Raw genomic sequence first — 24,198 nt, 5'->3', positions numbered from 1 at the left:
GTTTATGTTGATTATCAAAGATGAGTTTAAGCTTGTACAACACTTGGGGCCTCTTTTGGTTAAACTAAAAATCAAATTGATCAAATCAATTCTAAAATCAGGAAATGAACAACTGAACTCACGTTTCTGAGTCTGACCCAGAGAGCGGTCCTAAAGGAGTTCAAGAGCGCATGCGTCACATGACTCTTGCTAATCCATGTCACTGTCCTAGTTGTAAACAGGAGGACTGAATTATACACACTTGAATCAAACATTATGCTGCATATTGCAGACATTGTTATGAAACCAGAAATTAAGCAAATTTTAGTTGCCGCCACAAAGTCTGTCTCAAGAAATCTCTGCAAGAACGAGGTCATGCTGTTTTCAAACACTCTGAAACCCACCAGTAGGGCAGTCGGCTGCAGCTTCATTCATTTGACCTACTTTTCCTGATGGCTGTCTCTGGATGGGGAGGGCAAAGAAGACCCCCAGAGAAGTGAGAAGAGTGCAGGAACAATGAGAATGCATTTCTCCATACTTCACAACACACTTTCAGGCACGAGCACCCAGACACTGACTGCATAATTCAATGTGCACTTTAAAAAAAGGTCACGATAAACAAGATATTGTATATTTTTCTCTAATACACTATAGGCTAATGGCAAGAACCAAAATGCATGACCATCAAACTCAGCCCCCTGGTTTTAGTGCAGCATCTCTGAGCCACTAAAAGCTTTTACATCTGCTCAATACATGGGCATCCGCTTGGAAACGCAAGACTCAGTCACAGAGGATCCCTTCGATTTTGAAACGGACTCGTACGGAGTTAAACACATTATAATGCACATTAATATCATTTTATGAAAAATATTGAATTCTTAATGGAACTTTGAAAACCATTACCTATATTAACCTATACTGACGGAGGAGTACCAGGTAGAACTTTGTTCCCGTCCTAAATCAATGACACTAGAATGTGAACTGATAAAATGAAGGTGTGATATGGGCAAAGGTTCACTAAACTGAAAAAAGTTAATTTAAAAGGCCATCAATTATTGCTCTGTAAACATGCAATGTAAAGACAGCTTGCATGTTCGCAATAAATATTCATTTTATGATTTGGACAAACACACATTGGTAGGCAGCTTAAGGCATCAAAAGTTGTGCACCCTAACAAGTAAGCACTATGGGGTAAAGTCTGATTTTTTAACTCAAAGCGAGAAAACACACTTCTAAAAAGCTTCACATTTCAACATATCATATCAGAGAATGACCTCCTATAAAGCATGCAGATTAGCTTGATTTACTGATAATGCAATTTCCAACTTCCTACTTTGCTCCATAATATAAATTTGTTTTAGCTCACAGCCATATTTTTGCTATTTTGAGCAAATTTGTTATTAATACTTTTAATTATTAGCAATAGTCCAATAGTGACTAACACCTTTTTCAATTTATTAGATACAATAACACTGAAAAAACTGGTGTGAGATTTACACTGAGACCATTTTCACTCAGAAATTGCTAGTAAATTTCACAAAGAGTTCTGTTTTTCAAATAAATCATTTTTAACTTAATTCAGCTGTGAATGCGATTTCAATTTGCTGCTGGTACCACTTATTTCAGTTCCTGAATATACTATAAGTATATTACAATAGATAATTGTTAAAAGTTTAAAATCTTACTGCTAAGACTTTAAATTTAACTATAAAGTTCTGACCAGTAAACACCCAAATGTAACTATTGAGATAAGAATTGTTACTGCTAATTCTAAAATAGCTAGCTTTAATCTAATGACTAGTATGACTGGAATAGGGTGAATTCAGGTTGATTGGGACACATTTTTCCTTTCAGAAGACTGTTAAAAGTTGTGCCAACCAACCTGAATTCACCCCAACTACATATTATTGGAATACTAGTAATTCAAAAAAGACATAGTTCGATTAAAGGGATAATTGTGAAAAGGTGTTGCCATACAAAGAGCTCGTTGGCAGTGCATGAAAAAACTTGCCCAGCGGTGTTTACAGTTCCTTACCTGACTACGCTCGAAGTTTTCCTTTTCAACTTCCAAACTGTTGGCACCGCCAGTGCGACGGCTGAGCACTTTGGGAATCGGGTTGGGGACTTGCTGCATGGAACTCTTGACGCGGTCCATTCTGGAAATAAAATCCAAACAGCGCGAGCGACGGAGACTTCTTAAATCAACATAAATAGAGTGCAGTATAAAGAGATTGAATCTAGTGATGAGCACGAAAAATCCAAGCCCTCGTCGTTATCACAAAAGGTCATTTTCTACGTCCACCGCCCATGAATATCATTCCAGCGCTATCCGCTGTCTACTGTCGGGAGCGTGCAAAACATGCGTCTCTGCTCACAACCACAGATCTGTAAGCGAAAACACTGCAAGTTCGCACGATATATACTATACAAATCAAGTCAAGCAAAAGCAGCGACTGTCAAAGGCTCCTCCCAGCGATTCCACACACTGACTGGAGGAAAATCATTAGCTCCCGCCCTTCTAAACAGTTATCTGGATTCACACGTTTTACTTCATTGATTTTTTCTTAGTGAATTTGAATATTTCTCAGATTTGACTTTATTATTTTGATTTTATCTGCCATTAAATAGCATGTTTTTGGTGTAACAGTAAAACAATAACGAAACTCAAAAAATGTAGATCATAATTAAAGGGATAGTTCACCCAAAAATGAAAATTCTATCATCATTTATTCACCCTCAAGTTGTTAGGCTACATAGAGATCCCCGTACATGACATGCAAGGAAAAAAAGTAATTCGTTCCCTCGATTTACTAAATCATGTGCACGATTTATAAATTGACTTAGTAAAGCACGCGCACCATTTAGCCTACTATTTTTTTCCTGCATGTCATGTGCGGAGATCCGTAGTTCCAAACCTGTATGAATTTCTTTCTTCTGTTGAACACAAAGAAAGATATTTTTGAAGAATGTAGCCAAACAGATCTCGCCCCCCATTGACTACCATAGTAGGAAAAATAAATACTATGGCAGTCAACGGGGGGCGAGGTCTGTTTGGTTACTGACATTCTCCTCAAATATCTTCCTTTGTGTTCAGCAGAACAAAGAAATTCATACAGGTTTGGAACAACTTGAGGGTGAGTAAATGATGACAGAATTTTCATTTTTGGGTGAACTATCCCTTTAAGCACAGTAAAAAACATAGTCGCTCTGAACAATTTAAAGGGTTAGTTCACCCAAAAATGAAAATTCTGTCATTTATTACTCACCTTCATGCCGTTCCACACCCGTTAGACCTTCGTTAATCTTCGGAACGCAAATTAAGATATTTTTGTTGAAATCCGATGGCTCAGCGAGGCCTGCATAGCCAGCAATGACATTTCCTCTCAAGATCCATAAAGTTACTAAAAACATATTTAAATCAGTTCATGTGAGTACAGTGGTTCAATATTAATGTTATAAAATGACGAGAATATTTTTGTTGCGCCAAAAAAACTTAATAATGACTTATATAGTGATGGCTGATTTTAAAACACTGCTTCATGAAGCTTCAGAGCATAATGAATCAGTGTATCGAATCTGCTGTTCAGAGTGCCAAAGTCACGTGATTTCAGCAGTTTGACTCGTGATCCGAATCATGATTCGACACTTATTACTCACCCTCATGCCGTTCCACACCCGTAAGACCTTCGTTAATCTTCGGAACGCAAATTAAGATATTTTTGTTGAAATCTGATGGCTCAGTGAGGCCTCCATAGGGAGCAATGACATTTCCTCTCTCAAGATCCATAAAGGTACTAAAAACATATTTAAAAAAGTTAATGTGAGTACAGTGGTTCAATATTAATATTATAAAGTGACGAGAATATTGTTGGTGCGCCAAAAAAACTAAATAATGACTTATATAGTGATGGCCGATTTCAAAACACTGCTTCAGGAAGCTTCGGAGCATAATGAATCAGCGTGTCGAATCAGCGGTTCGGAGCGCCAAAGTCACTTGATTTCAGCAGTTTGGCGGTTTGACACGCAATCCGAATCATGATTCGATACACCTATTCATTTGTGCTCCAAATCTTCATGAAGCAGTGTTTTGAAACCGGCCGTCACTATATAAGTCGTTATTTTGGGGGTTTTTTGGCGCAACTCAAATATTCTCGTCGCTTTATAATATTAATATTGAACCACTGTACTCACATGAACCGATTTAAATATGTTTTTAATACATTAATGGATCTTGAGAGATGAAATGTCATTGCTGGCTATGGAGACCTCACTGAGCCATCGGATTTCAACGAAAATATCTTAATTTGTGTTCCGAAGATTAACAAAGGTCTTACGGGTGTGGAACGGCATGAGGGTGAGTAATAAATGACATTATTTTCATTTTTGGGTGAACTAACCCTTTAAAGAAAAAAAATTGCAAATAATAATAAGGTTTAAGCATCTCTCATATTTATCAAATATACATTTGAACTAATGCATGAAACAGGTCAAATATGTTGTAATATATGCTACAAAAAGATTAATAGTAGTGTTTTACTTTATATGATATGAAAAAATACAACATAGGCCTAAACAAACGAAATGTTTGTGCAAATACGTTCTTTTCAGAACAGTGTAACTTGCATATTTTTAGAGAACTGAAACAGAGCAAGGGGCCTTGTGTTAACCTCAACAATAATAATAATAAACCTTTCATACTTGACGTTCCTCTAAGTGAGGCCCATATCTATCTTTAACTTGTTTTTGTTCCATTAAGCAGATTTTATGGTCTTGCAGAAGCATTTATGCTATCATTTATGATGTAGTATCCATAGGCAGATGCTAGATTTGCCTGTCTGACTTATGTGATTTCATTTGTATTCTCTTTGTATTTGCTGCACCAATTAATCTCATTATTCCTTTATCAACAAATATCACTGTCAAACTTTTATTGTCTGCTGATTCCACTTGCATAACTCTATTAGATATCATCGGCACCTGCGTCCGCTAACTGTGTATTATCTCTAAGGCCAGATTCAATTTCCCTGCCAAGCAAATTCTATCAGATGGCCGAGTCAGAGTTTTGTTTCAATGATTCAGTAGAATGACAGTGTGAAGTCATTTTGGTCTGTGACCCGAGTGATTATTATCTTCTCTGCTGTCAGCACAAGATGCCAACTGCAGTCAACACCACTTTAATGTCAGCAGAGGAACCTTGAAAACTAAAAGATCTGAATATATGATTGCTTTACTTTATATGTGAGAAAAAAATCGATTTCCTTTTTATAACACTGCAATACAGTGCATTCATTGCAGTATTTATGCACACTGTCTAAATAGTGCTATTGTCCCACTTAATCTAGTGTCTTGTGTCTTATCCTGACACTATGACGTCTGACACTTTGAGTGTGTGTGTGTGTGTGTGTGTGTGTGTGTGTGTGTGTGTGTGGTGTGTGTGTGTGTGTGTTGTTCTTCTGCAAGATTCAATATCAGATGCATCAATGTAAACAAGCCCCACACTATTGACTTATATTAGTCTGATATGAATTTTAAGACCTACTCCATCATAATGAAAAATGTCAGTAATGGCAAAACGAATAAAATTTGTAAGAGTAGAAACCTCATATACTTCTTAACCATAAATACTAACCTTCAGTGTTCACCCTTGTTCGCTGTATTTTTATTATTTATTGTGTTGTCGGTATTGTGTTTCTTATTTTATCTTATTTGTGTTGGTATATTTGTATTTATCTTTATTTGCAAATTCAGTTGTTCATCTTTTCATTCTGTCAGTCTATCTGTATCACTGTCCTTGTGTGTTATTACTGTAACATCTTATTTTTATGTATATCTTATTTTGTGTTGTATTATAAAATAGATCCTAATTGTGTCAATCTGCCATCCAGTATAAATAATTTGACATGATGGTTTTGATGAATGAGGTTTAATTCCATGTGTTTTAGGATTTCTTGTAATTTTACCTTTACAAACCACTATGATTTTGGGACATGGGCCTGGTTGGCTGGCGCAGGGTTAATTACTGGTTCACTGGATGCTGTTACAAAAATAGAACCAATGTTGAGGGTAACGCATTACAAGTAACACAAGGTATGTAATCAGATTACTTTTTTCAAGTAACTACTAAAGTAACGCATTACTTTAAAATTACAACAAAATATCTTGAGTTACTTTTTCAACTGGTTGGTTGGCGCAGGGTTAATTACTGTTTCACTGGATGCTGTTACAAAAATAGAACCAATGTTGAAGGTAACGCATTACAAGTAACACAAGTTATGTAATCAGATTACTTTTTCAAGTAACTACTAAAGTAACGCATTACTTTAAAATTACAACAAAATATCTGAGTTACTTTTAACTGGTTGGTTGGCGCGGGGTTAATTACTGGATCACTGGATGCTGTTACAAAAATAGAACCAATGTTGGGGGTAACGCATTACAAGTAACACAAGTTATGAAATCAGATTACTGTTTCAAGTAACTACTAAAGTAACGCATTACTTTAAAATTACAACAAAATATCTGAGTTACGTTTTCAACTGGTTGGTTTGCGCAGGGTTAATTACTGGTTCACTGGATGCTGTTACAAAAATAGAACCATTGTTGGGGGTAACGCATTACAAATAACACAAGTTATGTAATCAGATTACTTTTTCAAGTAACTACTAAAGTAACGCATTACTTTAAAATTATAACAAAATACCTGAGTTACTTTTTCAACTGCTTGGTTGGCGCGAGGCTAATTACTGGTTCACTGGATGCTGTTACAAAAATATAACCAATGTTGGGGGTAACGCATTACAAGTAACACAAGTTATGTAATCAGATTACTTTTTTCAAGTAACTACTAAAGTAATGCATTACTTTAAAATTACAACAAAATATCTGAGTTACTTTTTCAAATAATTAACACAAGTTACTTTGTCACATTTATTGACTCTCTCTCCTGTCCCCATGTTGAGAGAAGGTGCAGAGGTGTTGTGTGCTTTGTATAAACATTATGGTTATTGTAGCTCTAGGAAAATGTGAGCAAGCATTTACTCATTTACTTGCATGCATTTACTTGCATGCATTTACTTGCACGAAAACAGATTCAGTATTCATCAAAATAAATAAAACTGTGAACTCACAAAACTCACAATATTATGCAAACATGCAATAATTAAATGTTAACAACACAAATAAATTAATGTCTTTACTGCTGTTTTGATGATCCAATTAAACCACATTAATAAGCTTTAGATAAACATACATTTGTGTTTAATTTTCTTGTTTTTATTGTTAAAGTAAGAGTGCTGAACTTTCTTTTCATGTGTCCTATTCCAGAATAGCAGCACAGCTGAAAGGTTTGTTTGAGCTGCGCCCTCTACTGTACAGGCGTGAATTTGCATTTCCTTCTCCTTGAGGCTTTCACTTTTGCCCTGCATCCCAATGTGCATACTATCCACCCTATCCGCCCTAAATAGTATTGAATATTACTAGTGTCACATACTATTTAGGATGGATAGTATGCACATTGAGACACAGGCTTGTTGTGAAAGGGCCTTTACATTTGCCAAGAATACAACTTCTTCTTTGTTGTTGTTGTTGTTAAAAAACAAACAAGCAAGCCCAGCACAGGTGAGAAAATGTAACGCAAAAGTAACGTAACTCATTACTTTCCATAAAAAATAACTAGTAGTATAATTTTTAGGGAGTAATGCAATATTGTAACACATTACTTTTCTAACTTTCCCCAACACTGAATTTTAACATCTGAATGTTTGCCCTCTTGCACATTAAAGCCTATCAAGGATCACAAATTAATCAAAGCCTATGTATCATAAAAATATATGAATACAAAATCTGGGGTTGGTTGGCACAATTACAGAACATAACTTTAGTCATAAATTAGTTCAGAATTTTTTTAACTCAAGCATTTAAGCTTTTATCTGCACTTAGTAAATATTCGTTCCACCTGAGATAATTATCAAAGAATGAAAATTGTCTAGCTTGCAGAATACATAAAGAAATGTTTCATTCAGAAATTAATTTTTTTATTTCTTTTAATTTAGCTACATCTAGTGGTTATATAACGCTACAACACGTGATATATGACATGACTACAACGCATGATAGACCTACAAATAAAGCAAATGACAGGTAGGCCTACAGTATGACCTTTTTTGTTGAAGTAAACATGATGTTCTTAAACGCTATATATATATATGTTGTGTAAATGTTACTTGGTTATGGGAAGGTTACTTTTGAATGTGTGAACGTCTTGAAACAAAGTAACATTTACACAACATATATATATATATATATATATATATATATATATATATATATATATATATATATATATATATATATATATATATATATATATATATATATATATATATATATATGTTGTGTAAATGTTACTTTGTTTCAAGACGTTCACACATTCAAATGTAACCTTCCCATAACCAAGATTTAGACAATTTAAACGTTCAGAGAACATTCAGAAATAAAGTTTTCATAGCCTAACTTAAAGGGAACGTTAGCAAAACGTTCTTAGAACATAATTTTGTTAGCTGGATGGAAGCTTGTTTCCTCCTCAGAATAATAATAATGAAAATGTAAGTGCGACTTCTGACTTTTTTTCCTCTGAATGCTGAGTTTACGTCTCTTCTTTTGTTTCTGCCATGGAATAAAAAAGGTAATTGCGACTTTTCATCTTACAATTCTGACTTTTTTTGCGAGTTAATCTCAATTCAGAGTTTATATCTCACAATTCTGAGTTTAGGCCAATCGCAGTTCTGTCAGAGTCAAAGTCAGAATTGCGAGAGGACAATTTCGCAATTAACCTACCTTTTTTTAATCCATGTCAGAAACAAGAACCGAATTGCGAGACGTAATAAGCATTCAGAGGGGAAAAAGTCTGAATTGTGAGACAAACTTGTAGGCTAATTGTGAGTGGAAAAAACGTGAGATAAAATTATTTTGTTTATTCTCTGGGAGAAACAAGCATTTATAGTAGGCTATTCTTATTTGCGCATGAATTTTAGTCACATGACATGACTTTCTATGATGATGATGTCAGTCAGATGAACACATCTTCAGGATGACAAAGTCCTTTATTGCGATGATCGATGACTGTTATATTTGAGCTTTTGATAAGTAGAGGGCAACATTGGGTCATTTAACTCATATGCCCCACTTCATCTGAACTCTACAGTATGTGTGAACTTTCACCCAGTCTCAGTTATTAGGTCAGCAAAACAGGAAGTTGCTGCAATATGTCAGATGCAAGTTGTCTGCAATCAAAAAACATGCTCTAGTCACAAGTTTAAGACGTGAAACGATTACTTTAAGCATGAATGTTTCTCACAGGCTCTTTTAAACGTTTGAGAACTACCAACATTGTGTTTAACCGTTGAATGATCTTTGTACACTGGTTTATGTCATTCATATCGTTCAGTGAAGTCCCCTCAGTACACGACCTTTGGACTACATCACTCGTCTCGACGTCATCCAGTCTGTCACCAGAATTCCTTCCTATAAAATCCGGGACATTCGCTCAATCCTCATTAGAGCAACTGAGAGTCGACTCGTGAATTTTGTTCAGACAGCACAACAGGTAAATAGTGCGCTTTTCTTTTTTCTTATGGTGATGTTTAAGCTCTTATTGTGTTTAGTGTCGTCTATCCTTTATAATTTGTTTCTGTGAGAGATGTTATTTATCAACTATGTTGATTAAAGTTTCAAGTAGAAGAAAGAAAGAAATCTCTATTGCTATGACAGATTGAATGATCTTTTGCAGATTTTCTGCTAATTACAGTGACATGGCTTCTGTGGACGTTGTGAATAACCAGGTGTGGCATTTTAAACCTCATTTATACCATTTAAATTTAATTTCAAATGAATAATGCTAATTATTAATACTATAAAAATATATAAGCTATATAAAAATATGTGAAGAACGTCACTTAATGTCTTCATCCCTGTCCGTTCCTTTCTAGAATGTGGTTGATCGAATAGTTCACCTTCCCTTGGTTATTTCCACCTATGGCATGGTGTCAAATGTGTACTGCAACACCAAGAACAACCATCCATACTTGAAGTCTGTGTGTGAGGTGGCTGAGAATGGTGTGAAATCCATAACCTCAGCTGCTTTTTACAGTGCTTTACCAATCATTGGCAAACTAGAGCCTCAGAGTAAGTTGACTGACTGATTTTCCAGTTGAAATCAGGGCTGATTACACTGAAAATGTATTTACTAAAAGTTATTGTGTCCCTCTGTAGTCTCTATTGCAAATGACCTGGCGTGCAAAGGACTGGATAAGATAGAGAAGACTCTGCCGATCCTACACAAGCCGTCTGATCAGGTATTTAGTAAACTCCACTTTAATATTGTCTAAATGTTAAGCATACTACATGTTTTAAGCACTGCTCTAATGCATTCTTCTCTTTCAGATTGTCGCCAATGCCAAAGAGGCAGTGCAGGACAGCATGGAAAAGACCAAGACGGTGGTTAGCAGTGGAGTCCAAACGATGATGGAGAGCAGGGCGGTCAAACTGATGAGCAGCAGAGTGGACACAGCGCTGAGCACATCTGAGACTCTGCTGGAGCAGTACTTACCTGAAGCTGAGGATGTGAAAGGTGAGGATAGATGGACCATGTTTATTTACTGTGACTTAAAGTTGCTCAGCTTTAGGGTTATTTCTAAAAGATGGCCTCTTTTCTTCCCTATTGTGATGTGAAATGGCTTCTCAAATAAGAAAAATGTAGACAAGAACTTGATTTTGCTCATTGGGAATTGATTGGGTGGTTGTGGTTCGCTATTGGTTGATCTCATGTGAGTGACAGGTTGTCCCGCCCTCGTGGCAGTAAACATGTCAGATGTTGCTGCAAGAGGGAGGGGAAGGTATTTTGATTAAAGATTATGAGGGCACATTAATTTAAAAAATAATAATAATGATGTGCACAGAAAAATGCTGAAATATTACATAAAATTAGATGCATAAGATTCATGGTGATGTTAAAACTTGCCACTAACACAGTCCTCATAAGGAAACGTCTGTCATCATTTATTCATTCTTATGTTGTTCTAAACTTGTATGACTTTCTTTCATCTGTGGAACACAAAGGAATATGTTTTATAAAAATTATCTCAGTAAAAGTCAGTGGGGTCAAAATGTTTTTTGGGGGGGTTTTTTGAGCCACTGATTTCCATTGTATGGACAAAAGTCGAAACATTCTTCAAATATCATTTGGAATGACATGAGTGTGACTAAATTATGATAAAATTTTCTTTTTTTTTGTGAACTATCCCCTTTATTTGTCTATAAAAGTCTCTTGCACTCTGAGAACAGCAAATGTACATATAAGATTGCTTATATCTTGTGATAGTCTTGTGATATGCTTCTTATAAAGTATGGCTTTTTAAATAACATTGAAACAATTTCCATACTGTATGCTCTGTCAAAAGACTGCATTTAGTCCCGGGAATTATGTTCCTGAATTCCATTTTCCAGAAAGAGAAGTATTAATCCTATTTATGTGTGGAACATCAGAATTAAGCACATCTCAAAGAGATTATTGACCTGGAATCTGAAATTAATTACCGTTTCAAGAGCCTTACTAATCATTTATAAAATGCTAATGGAAAATTATGAAATCTAACAATCGCTTCTTTGTCCTGTTTCTGTGGTTGTCCTTTCAAAATCAGAATGTGAAGTGAAGAACACTGAAGGATTTGAGAATAACAGTGAAGCATCCAGTTACTTCGTTCGACTGGGGTCTCTCTCCAGCAAAGTCAAGGACAGGGCTTACCAGAGAGCTGTTGAAAAGGTTCGTAATGCCATGCAACACAGCCAAGAGTCCAGATCTCCGCTAAACTACACCATGGATAAAAAGTCAAAATTATGACATGTCATAATTATGACATACTACTAAGTCATAATTATGAAATAATAAGTCAAAATGATGACTGTCATAATTATGAATACTAAAGATTAAAAAGTCGAAATTATGACAAAAAGTTGAAATTATGACACGACTGGCAGTCATTTTGACATTTTATGCAATAATTATGACAAAAAATTAAATATTTAGAAATTATGACCGTCATAAATATGATATTCCAAATCAGAATGAGATAAAAATATGAAATTTCGACATACTAAGTCATAATTGCAGGTGCTGGTCATATAATTAGAATATTGTGAAAAAGTTCATTTTTTTTATTGTAAATTATTTAAAAAAATGAAACTTTCATTTATACTAGATTTCCTACATGTAAAGTAAAACATTTCAAAAGTTTTTTTTTTTTTTAATTTGTTGATTAGAGCATACAGCTAATGAAAGTCCAAAATCCAGTATCTCAAAATATTAGAATATTTACATTTGAGTTTCATTAAATGACCATCCCTACAGTATAAATATCTCTTGTTCTTTGAAACCACACTAATGGGGGAAGACTGCTGATTTGGCAATGGTCCAGGAGACAATCATTGACACCCTCCACAAAGAGAGTAAGTCACAGATGGTCATTACTGAATGTGGTGGCTGTTTACAGAGTGATGTATCAAAGCATATTAAATGCAAAGTTGACTAGAAGGAAGAAATTGGGTAGGCAAAGGTGCACAAGCAACAAGGATGACCACAAGCTTGAGAATACTGTCAAGTAAAGCCAATTCAAACACTTGGGAGAGCTTCACAATGAGTAGAATGAAGCCGGAGTCAGCACATCAAGAGTCACCACACTCAGACATCTTCAGGAAAAGGACTACCAAGCCACTTCTGAAACAGAAACAACGTCAGAAGCATCTTACCTGGGCTAAGGAGAAAAAGAACTGGACAGTGAACAGTGGTCGAAAGTCCTCTTTTCAGATAAAAGTAAATTTTGCATTTCTTGTTGAAATCATGGTCCCAGAGTCTGAAGGAAGACTGGAGAGGCACAGAATCCAAGCTGCTTGAAGTCTAGTGGGAAGTTTCTGAAGTCAGTAATGATTTGGGGGGCCGTGACATCTGCTGGTGTTGGTCCATTGTGTTTTATCAAGTGCAAAGTCAATGCAGCCATCTTCCAGGAGATTTTGGAGCACTTTATGCTTCCATCTGCTGACAAGCTTTATGGAGATGCTGATTTCCTTTTCCAGCAGGACTTTAGCACCTGCCCACAGTGCAAAAACCTCCTCCAAGTGGTTTGCTGACCATGATATTACTGTGTTTTATTGGCCAGCCAACATGCCTGACCCCTGAATCTATGGGATATTTTCAAGAGAAAGATGAGAAACAGTCGATCCAACAATATACAGATGATCTGAAGGCTCAATAGTGCCTCAGCAGTGCCACAGGCTGATCACTTCCATGCCACACTTCACTGATGCTGTAATTTGTGCTAGGAGCAAGTCATTTGCTGTAATATGTGCTGCCGACCAAGTATTGAGTGTACAAATGAACATACTTTAAAGAACTTGAACTTTTCTGTTTTGAAAATCCATTTTTTGATTGATCTTAGGAAATATTCTAATATTTTGAGATACTGGATTTTGGACTTTCATGAGCTGTACGCTCTAATCATCAAAATTAAAAAAAATAAATAAACTTTTGAAATGTTTTACTTTACATGTAAGGAATCTAGAATATATGAAAGTTTCATTTTTAAAAATAATTTACAATAAAAAAAGGAACTTTTTCACGATATTCTAATTATATGACCAGCACCTGTATGTCATAATTATGATTTATTATGTCATAATTTCGACTTTTCAACTCATAAATGACTTAGCATGTCAGAATTCCTACTTTTTGTGTCACAATTTCATCTTTTTAATGTCATAATTGACTTTTAAAACCATAATTTTGACTTGGTATGTCTTAATTTTGACTTGTGTCATAATTATGATTTAGTATGTCATAATTTTTACTTTATCGCATTAATGACTTGGTATTCTTACTTTTTATGTCATAATTTTGACTTTTTAATCACAATTGATTTTTTTTAAGGCATAATATCATCTTAATTTTGACTTTGTCAATAATCATTTAGTATGTCATAATTCTGACTTTTCATAACTTAGTAATGTCATAATCTCAACTTTTTATCTCATAATCATTACTTAGTATGTCATTTTAAGTCAGAATTTCAACTTTTTATGGCACAATTCTGACTTTTTAAGCCATTATTTTGATTTTTATGTCATAATTATAATATAATGTCATATTTCCGACTTTTTATCTCATACAAATGACTTATTATCTCATAATTTTTACTTTTTCAATCTCATAATTATGATTTACTAAAGCATGTTTTTTTTCCTTATGTGGTGGAAATGGGCCTCCATACAAAAGACTGTCTCCTAATGTTATTTCCTTTCTTATTAGATTGAATATACCCGTTCACTGATGGGCTGGAAGACCGGGAGTCAAGATGAGAACGAGACAGTGACAGACAATGAAGCTGAGGTATCCAAGATATCATGTGACTGGAAATTATCTCAAAGATACAGTCTGAATATCATGTTTTTAGAGACTGAAGTTCAGTTAACATGGTTAAATACATGGATCTCATTTTCTCTTCTGCAAATGATTTTCAATCAGGAAACAGAATCACGCACACTGACCATTGCCTACAACCTCAGCCAGCAACTTCAGACCACATATCTGGTCTTGGTGTCCAGCCTCAAAGGTCTCCCTCAGCACGTCTCGGTCCAGGTCACCTCTGTCAGCCAGTCCGCCATAGAGATATACAGCAGCTTCAGAAAGACGGCCGCCATAGGAGATATGCCCAGTACCATACTCGTCATCAGTCGATCTCAGCTGAGCAGAATAGGAGAATCCATGGATAACGTCATGGACTACCTAGTCAACAATACACCTCTCAATTGGCTGGTAGGTCCGTTTTACCCACGCGTGCAGCGCAGTACTGCAAACGGCCCCAAAAGTAACAAACAAAGTACCCTTCAGCCTGAAGTGGAGATACAGTCAGTGAATGAAGACAGATGACATTTCAGAATATTACCATTTGTTTATATCTTACAAATATATGTACAATCACACATTCCTCCCAGTAAAATTCAGTAAAACATTTTCTGTGAAAACAATCATATTAAATAAACAGCATTTTACTGAATAATATTTCGGAAGTATCTATACTTTACTATTCTAAGCCTGCATATGTCTAATCCAGTTAGGCATAAATAGTGCCTTTTACACACTATTTAATCTGCTGTCTTTTTATTGTTTTTGTACATTTCTAATAAAAAATACACTTACAATATTTATTTTTGTGGTCTGTGTTGTTTGATGATGGAAATTTCACCTCAACAATGGTATTTTTATTTAAAATTTTCACTAGGACAATGCAGTGTTTTTTGCTGAAAAAAAAAAAAGATAAATGTGATACAAATAAATAATAAAAATGTCATAATAGGTACAATAAGCATCATATAAATATAGCAAGTCATATACAGTGGTATGATTTAAATGTTAGCCATTTTAATAGATTAAAATAAATGAAGTTATTTATTTTTTGTCAAAGGGATTTACTTAAAGGGATATTTCACTGAAAAATTAAAATTCTGTCATCATTTACTCACCCTCAAATTGTTCTAAATCTGTATGAGTTTCTATGTTCTGTTGAAGAAGATATTTTGATAATGTGGGTAACTTAACTGCTGGTCTCCATTAACTTCCACAGTATGTAAAAACATATTATGGAAGTGAATGGGGACCAGAAACTGTTTGGTTACTATCACTCTTTAAAATATCTTCTTTTGTGTTCAGCAGAACAAAGAAACTTGTACAGGTTTGGAATGACATGAGGGTGAGTAAATGATGACATTTCATTGACATTTCAATGACATTTCATTTTTGGGTGAACTATCCATTTAAGTTTTCAAGGCTATTGTCTTCAGGTTGTTTTCAGGTACCTCTCATGGTATGAATTTGGTGGAATAATAAAAGTGTAAAGGCTGATAACCTTTTTTGTAAGTTTCTTTGCAAGTATATGTAACCAATCATACAACAAATGTCTTGCTATTAGTTAAAAAAGGTGTCATTAGTCCAGTGTGATATGACCTGGCATGCTATGAAACAGGTGTTTCCCGAAACCATAGTTCTAACGAACATTCGCAAACGGCATCACAAGGTTGTGTGGTTGGAACGACAGCTTTCCACCTGTGGTTAAGCATAGTTTCTTGTTTGCATGACATGTGGACTTAATAAATCCTTATCTTGAGCAAAATAAGCAAACTGACATTCAGTAAAGTCTTTTATTTCAAATAAATACAAATGTCATTAACTTCTTTTAGATTTTCAAGAGATTTAAAACGCCATTTTTGAAGAGTGCGCAATTTGTGACAATAAAGTTTCGGGAAACAGTCATGACTAGCTAGTTGATTTCTTCAACAATGCCATTGTACTATGGCAAAGTTACGTCATTGTACGGGAAACACACCCCTGCAATTGATGTGAGGGTTTGCCCCTTTATACCTGTCGGATTCTGAGGATTATAGGCATTGCAATATTTTACATATTGTTACATTGATTATATATATACATATATTAATTCTCTCTTTATTTAAATGTATTTTAACAATTCATTGTACAGTACAGTAAAACAACCACTACAAAAGTATCCACACAGGTTTCACGTAATCACACACTACTTCATACTTTTTGGCCCGGTTTCACAGACAGGGTTTAGCCTAAGCCAGGATTAAACCTTAGTTCAATTAGGGCATTTATGTGGCTTTTATAAATGTTCACTAGAAAAAACATTACTAGTGTGCATATTGAGACAAAACAATGCCACTGACATATTTTACGATATATCAGTATATGTTGCTTTCAGTTAAAACAGCTCAAACATGCATTTTAGTCTAGGACTAGCTTAAGCCTTGTCTGTGAAACCGGGGAATAGTGAGCTTACAATAAGGTTCCATTTGTTAACATTAATTAACTACATCAGTTAAGATGAACTAACAGTGAAAAATATGAACTAAGATTGAACAGTTGTATTTTAATTAACTAATGTTAACAAAGTTGATGTGCTAACAAAGTTGTTAGTTGATGTTAGTTAATGCATTAAATAATGTTAACTAATGGGACCTTATTGCAAAGTGCTACCATTAAAATGAAAAGAAAAAAAACAATTAAAATGAGAATGATTTCAATTCATTTGAAGCATTAGGTGAAATAAGAGGAAAAGAATAATGAGGCTTAAAGGAGGCATACTCATTGTAGCTTTACCTAAAATAAGTGAGAGTGAAAGAAAGAAAGAAATAAAGAACAAAATGGTTAGAAACAGGAATGTCTTTCTTTCCAATCAAGGTGTTTAATTAAAAAAAATATTCTCCTTAGCTTGTCAAGTAACACTATTTTTGTACAGCTTACCTAATACAGAATGTATTCGAAGAGATTCTGTTTCTTTTGCTAGCACATGTTCTACAATTGAGAAAAATACTAAGATTAACACAGTCTTGCAACTGACTATAACAGGTAAATACTCTCTTAAAAATATGTCCCAAAGGGGGTTTATCGCAGTGAAGCCATAGATGAACCATTTTTGGATTGAACAGTTCTTAAAAAGAACCATTTGTTTTCTTCATGTGAAGAAAATTTTAATAATCTAAAGAAACATTTTTGTTAAAGGTTCTTCATGGAACCATAAAACCACTTTATTTTAAGGGTGTAGTAATGTACTCAATAAAAGTTACCTACCTTTAACTGTGACCTTCACTGTGCTGAGCGCCAAACCCTGTGAGTCTAGAACTTTGTATGTTCCGGCACTGCTGGCCGTAACCCTCCTAAAAACCAACTTGTTGTCTTTCTCTTTTGGATAGCCTTTCTTGCTTATGTCTGCACCTCTTTCCCACAAGACTGTCCATCTGGTTTCATTTTTGTTTTGAAAAATCACTTGCTCAGCTTGATTCGTGTACAGATCCAGGATCAGGTCTGATCCAGTCTCCACAGGCTTGATGATCCTGTGATCTACCGTGGGAAGAGACAAGCCAGATGGAGGTAAAAGTAAGCATCAATTTAGGTTTCCGCTATATAGAAACAGTGAGTATGTAGATTGGCCGCATTCTCTTCAATTTGAAAGGGTTAGTTCACCCAAAAATTAAATTTCTGTCATTAATTACTCACCATCATGTTGTTCCAAACCTGTAAGACCTTTGTTCATCTTCAGAACACAAATTAAGATATATTTGATGAAATCCAAGATACAAAGCACGTAACCAAATTCAAGGTCCAAAAAAGTAGTAAAGACATCGCTAAAATAGTCAGCGGTTCAAACTTAATGTTATGAAGGGACAAGAATACTTTTTGTGTGCAAAAACAAAACAAAATAACTTTATTTAGCAATTTCTTGTCTTTCTGGTCAGTCTCCTACGCTGTTGAAGTTGTAAACACAGTGCAGCGCTTCCGGGTTCTAACGCCAGAACACTGACTCATTATTGGCCAACGCTGTTCACGTGAGCACCATGACGCATGTGTGTGATGCTGACGCAGGAGCCGTCCAATAATGAATCAGCATTCTGGCGTAGAACCCGGAAGCGCTGCACTGTGTTTACAACTTCAACAGCGTAGGAGACTGACCAGAAAGACAAGAAATTGTTAAATAAAGTTGTTATTTTTGTTTTGTTTTTGCGCACAAAAAGTATTCTCGCCACTTCATAACATTAAGGTTGAACCACTGTAGTCACATGGACTATTTTAATGATGTCTTTAGTACCTTTCTGGGCCTTGAAATTGTTTATGACGTTGCTGTGTATGTGGAGGTCTGAAAGCTCTCAGATTTCATCAAAAATATCTTAATTTGTGCTCTGAAGATGAACGAAGGTCTTACAGGTTTAGAACGACATGAGGGTAAATAATTAGTGAGAGAAATTTCATTTTTGGGTAAACTAACCCTTTAAATGTTTCACTGCAACCCAGATTTTTGCTCTTTTTTGTAAGTAAGGAAAGGAGGGACAAGTCAAAATTAATTTTTGTGGTAATAAATATATTACATCACATGTGATGTCAGTTGATCTTAACTGGCACTAAACTGGTCTATTCCTTTAAAACTGTACATTTTTAGATCTTTGCATTTTCTAAACATTTTTGTGAAAGTTTTGCCTTTGATACACTTTAAGGTATATGTTTCAGTGTTAAGTGTTAAACTCTCACCAACAACTGCAAGATGAACACTCTGAATGAAAATTCGGTTCTTGATACTTGATTCACCAACCACCAGGTAACTCCGTAAACACCTGCATCGCTGAATCTGACATCCCGCAAGAACAGAGAGCAGTTTCCCCTCATAAGCATTTCCTCAGGCACATCCGCCCGGTCTCTGTAAGCCTCTCCCTGAAAGAGTTCCTCTCCCATTCGCTCCAACACTGAATTGGTTATGGTCTGCCACTGAATGTGAGGCGTTTGACCAGAGTCCAGGTGTGATCCCACAGCACATGGCAGCACAGCTGGCAGACCAACCTTCGATGAGGTGTAGACAACCATTGAGAGGGGAGAGGAGCCTATAGGGATAAATTATTATTAAACTACATAAAAAGCAAAAATGCTTATAAATAGCCTAATAAAGTTGGCCTACTATTGTCATTATCTACTTACCAACACAAATGAGCAGCCATTGCATTAGAAAGGCCGAAACCCTGTGAAGAAATGTTATAAAGGTTAAATTATAATTACAGAGACTTGAACCATATCTACTTTACAAATGACCCCAGCAAACAAGGGAACGTTCTGGCAAGGTTCTTTCAAAGTTATGAACAAACAGTATTCCAGTAACGTTAATAGAATGTTCGTTCACAGTTAGGCTATTTGTAGCCAGTTGCATAAACTGCTTAGACTAGTCTTAAAAGTTAGTCATCTCATTTTTTTCTTCAAGACTGGTCCTCACGTTTTAAAGTCAATTACATAAAAAGGTAGATTGATCTAATTTGAACTGGAAAGGTAAGACTGATTACCTCTTATAACTGATAGTTGGTCAAACTAGTTCTTAAGACACATAGTGGCTAATTTTATGTAACTGGCCCCTGGTCTTTAACATTAGCACAAAAACATTAGGCTATTTACGTTTTATTAACTAAAATTTAGTTGGATGTTCGTTTGTTGTCAGGTTTTTTTCGCAGTGATGCCATTGATGAACCATTTTTGGATTGAACAGTTCTTAAAAAGAACTTTTTAGAGAACATTCTAACGGAACGGAACCGTAATGTTTGCAGAAGTAGGCTATAAAATAAAATGTTCCCTTAAACTAACCAAGAAATCGTTCAGAATCATTCAGAATAATGTTTTCATTACTCAATGGGAACTAACGTTTTTAGAACATATTTTTGCTAGCTAGGATGGTCATCTAAACCAATTAGTCAATTAGGTTATCCAGATGTTTTCTTTTGTTTATAGGCTATTCTGCCGGAAAAATCATTTGAAATCATCTTTTTTCCCCCTAGGCATTTTCAAGTTTAAAATATTCCAACGCGTTTTGAGTGCATTCTTGTGTTCTATTACATTCTGCTCCATCTGTTTTTTTGAACGCTTCTTGCTCTCTCAGTTTCGGATTCCTGTTTAAAAGGCCGCAGCAGTGTTGACGCTGTTCGGTGAAACGAAACTTAAACTCAATCTAGCTGGTAGGATCCTGCAATACCGGAGGCTGCAGTTTCAGGACAGCAGTTCTAGGACCACATAGGTTTTTTTATGTAGCTATTACTGCTATTTTATATCACCTATTCAATTTTGTATTTTGGATTAGGCTATGCTAGCTTACTCAGTCAAGCGACAAACTTTAAAAACAACAAAAACAACAACAAGCTCCGAATGTTGATTCGAATCATTACATTTTAAGAACGTGTCAATATTCTCTTAATATCACCTAGTCTTCTATTGAGTTGGTATTAAAGAGGTTTCTCACCAGTTACTTCTGTCCATGTCGCATTTGTGATCGGCTCCTGTTCCTGCCAGATATGCTATGACTGTAAAGAGCTCAGCAGCAGCGTTATCTACTACAGTCTTTCTCCATTTCTCTAAAACGAAACTTTCATTAAGGGATTAGCCGTTACCTCAGCGTGGACTATTTATTAACCAGAGTGACATGTTTTTCCACAGGTGGTGACCCTAGTTTGGGATGACATAACAAGAGTGTGTGCTCAATGTTTCAAGATGAATGGTTTATTTGGTCAAAGATAAAGCAAATTTACAAAATTTTCAACAAGTCCCTGGTTGTTGTTTCTATCATGTTGGATGTCAATCTAGCACTAGTAGACCGATGTGTAATCTGGACAGAAAAAAAATAATTTAAACAACATTACACAAAGTTGTCCCCTGCCAAATAATTTACTCATGTGTGTTAAATGAAATAGAAATAAAAATATAAACTAAATATAGGTGTAATGAGTCCTCTGAGGCAAGTTGCAGAAGACCCAAAAGCAGTTTATTAATTTCCCAACATGAACAAACCACAAAAGAATCAACTTGACTTGAAACAGGAACATAGCACTTTACCAACTGTACGCATGCATGAGGGCTTAATGCCGCATTCACGTGCTATCAGAATTATCCGATATATGAGTTTCCTAGGTGTAAAATTGCACATGAACACCCTCGCAAGTCTAAACTTGAATGTGATGACCTCGTAATTACGACGTCAGATGTGAGAAGTACAAAATTTCTGATAGCATGTAAAGGCAGCATACATACAGACTAATGACTAAACAGACACACCTAAACATGATTAAGACAATTAACCACTGACAACATATAGGACACATGACAAAGGGAGCACATGGCAGAATCACATGACAAAAAAGGGAAGCACATGGCAAAAAGGAAACATGACTATTTACAAAATAATCATAAAAACAGAGACATGAAAACAAGATCATGAAGAAAAAAAACTAGACATGACAATAAGCTACTTATAGACAAAAATAAAAAAAAAGATTTATCATTGGGGTCCAAGCACAAATGGCTTATGTGAATTATTGATCCACTTGAAACCAATATATCTTGTGTCATGTGGTTTATAGTAAAGTCCATCTTGAATCTTCACTATAAGTTTGAGAATGTGTTTAGATGAATCACATGTCACAAGATGCCACAATTTCAAATGAATGTGAAGATTTCATTTGCAGCTCAAAACCTTATAGTATCTGAAGTATTTATCTTAATGCCCTTTTCATTTTTATAATTTATTTCTATTTATAAAACCTTATGCTTGCAGTTTAACATATAAGTGTTTGTTTTATTATTCATACCACAACCATAAATGTTTTTTATAGAAATGTTATAATATATATAAAATTGTCTCTTCATTTTAAATGGAGCATTGAAACTGTGTCTGGTTTTATTGGGATCTAGAAAGGTTAAATATTTAGGGGCAGTTTCAGAGATTAAGCCTAGTCCTTGATCAAAATGGCTCTTTAAACCAGATTAACAAAAATCTACTTTCTCTGTCATGGTTTTAAATAATAGTCCAGAGTTTAATAAACTGATTTCCTGGAGGAAGACTAGAGCTACTCCAGGACTAAATTGAGGCTTAAATTAAACCTACCAGGAGGCAGGTTTAACTTCAGATTAATGTCGTGTTTCAAAGAAGACACGTGTATTACTTGGATATATAAATATTGATATATTATGTATGATTTTTTGATGCTGTTCACTTAATTTAAACAATTTATTTTGATTTAACACCATTGTTTCTGGTTCAAATGTGATTTCTTCATGTTAAATTGACTTGAAATGGTTACTAGAACTCACTTGATGTTTTCATTTTGAAATAACATGTTTCAGTCAAGTAACCCAATCAAACAGGACTTTCACTTCCCATCATGCTTTACACTGGGCTGAAGTGGGAGAGTAAATGTTGAAAAAGTGTTATTTTATGCATTTTTTAAAAAGATGAAAATATGGAGAGACTTCTTACTGTTTAATGTTCTATTATGTAAATGTTTTTGTTATGCTTGTGTTTTTTGGGGATTACCGTTGTGGTGAAGTTTTGAGCTTGTGCATGGGTTGAGGACCTGCTAACAATAATTGCCTTTTTAATATAATGAAGCAACCACTATGATAGTGCTTTGGATCAAATCAGTCTCATTTCTAGACTGCCAACACAGATTATCACATGTGTGAATAGTTACATTTAGTTTGTTGCTATGTAAAGGACAAAACAAAACCATTAGTAATCATATGATTATTATATATAGAATTCATCTTTTTAAAAAGAATTCATTACAAACAGATTTTACTAGGCATTTCTTTTTTCTTCTTTTTTTTTTTTTACAGCTGATGTATTTTGCTTGCTTTAAAATAAATGTCTCTTGTCTAGATAAGTTTCATGCAATTTTAAGCTTTTGGTTCATTCCATGTTTTATAGGCAACTTCTCTCATGATAATTCAGATTTGCACAGTTGGTTTTAAATTAATCTGGTTTATTTTAATTCAAGACTCCATAGTCCAGGTTTTAGTAATCTGTACTTAAAGGGATAGTTCACCCAAAAATGAAAATTTGATGTTTATCTGCTTACCCCCAGAGCATCCAAGATGTAGGCGACTTTGTTTCGATGATGATTTTTAACTCCAACCGTTGCCGTCTGTCAGTCAAATAATGCTAGTGGATGGGAACTTCTATAAAACAGTAAATAAAACTTGCTTAGACAAGTCCAAATTAAACCCTGCAGCTCGTGACAACACATTGATGTCCTAAGACACGAAACGATCGGTTTGTGCGAGAAAGCGAACAGTATTTATATCATTTTTTACCTCTAATACACCACTATGTCCAACGGCATTCATCACTCGATTCGTTTGGTCTGATCGCGCTCTGACAACGGCAGTGATGTCTCGCTTTCATTGAAGTATATGCGCGAGACATCACTGCCGTTGTCAGAGCGCGATCAGACCAAACGAATCGAGTGATGAATGCCGTTGGACATAGTGGTGTATTAGAGGTAAAAATGATATAAATACTGTTCGGTTTCTCGCACAAACCGATCGTTTCGTGTCTTAAGACATCAATGTGTCGTCACGAGCCGCAGGGTTTAATTTGGATTTGTCTGTCGTGTTTTATTTACTCTTATAGTCCAAGTTCCCGCTGACTTGCATTATACCACTGACAGACGGCAGCGGTTGCAGTTAAAAATCATCATTTGTGTTCTACTGAAGAAACAAAGACACCTACATCTTGGATTGGCTGGGGGTAAGCAGATAAACATCAAATTTTAAATTTTTTGGGTGAACTATCCCTTTAA

At 35.2% G+C, this 24,198-nt stretch overlaps 3 protein-coding genes across 3 annotated transcripts in view; 1 reads left to right on the top strand and 2 right to left on the bottom strand.

The window, feature by feature from the left end:
- Positions 1 to 2,378, bottom strand: part of hip1 (huntingtin interacting protein 1) — a 57,399-nt gene extending 55,021 nt beyond the window's left edge. The window contains 1 exon segment of the mRNA XM_048161141.1: positions 2,015 to 2,378. Within this exon segment, the coding sequence (XP_048017098.1) occupies positions 2,015 to 2,134 (120 nt within the window). The 5' untranslated portion in view covers positions 2,135 to 2,378.
- Positions 2,379 to 9,291: 6,913 nt separating this feature from the next.
- plin2 (perilipin 2) lies at positions 9,292 to 15,227 on the top strand. Its single transcript, XM_048161142.1, has 8 exons — positions 9,292 to 9,583; positions 9,767 to 9,818; positions 9,966 to 10,161; positions 10,249 to 10,331; positions 10,420 to 10,606; positions 11,676 to 11,797; positions 14,333 to 14,413; positions 14,549 to 15,227. The coding sequence occupies exons 2-8, from the start codon at positions 9,789 to 9,791 to the stop codon at positions 14,951 to 14,953; spliced, it is 1,104 nt and encodes a 367-aa protein (XP_048017099.1). The 5' UTR covers positions 9,292 to 9,583; positions 9,767 to 9,788; the 3' UTR covers positions 14,954 to 15,227.
- Positions 15,228 to 16,207: 980 nt separating this feature from the next.
- Positions 16,208 to 21,022, bottom strand: lgals17 (galectin 17). Its single transcript, XM_048161143.1, is given in 7 exon segments — positions 16,208 to 17,200; positions 17,345 to 17,395; positions 17,672 to 17,941; positions 19,124 to 19,198; positions 19,201 to 19,470; positions 19,565 to 19,605; positions 20,865 to 21,022. Coding segments are annotated over 7 exon segments (804 nt in total). The 5' UTR covers positions 20,882 to 21,022; the 3' UTR covers positions 16,208 to 17,120.
- Between the last annotated feature and the right edge of the window lie 3,176 nt (positions 21,023 to 24,198).

This window comes from Megalobrama amblycephala, linkage group LG16 (assembly GCF_018812025.1).
Source record: "Megalobrama amblycephala isolate DHTTF-2021 linkage group LG16, ASM1881202v1, whole genome shotgun sequence".
Classification (NCBI taxonomy): Eukaryota; Metazoa; Chordata; class Actinopteri; order Cypriniformes; family Xenocyprididae; genus Megalobrama; species Megalobrama amblycephala.
Note: the sequence above shows the minus strand (reverse complement) of the source record. Positions and strands in the feature narration are given on the sequence as shown.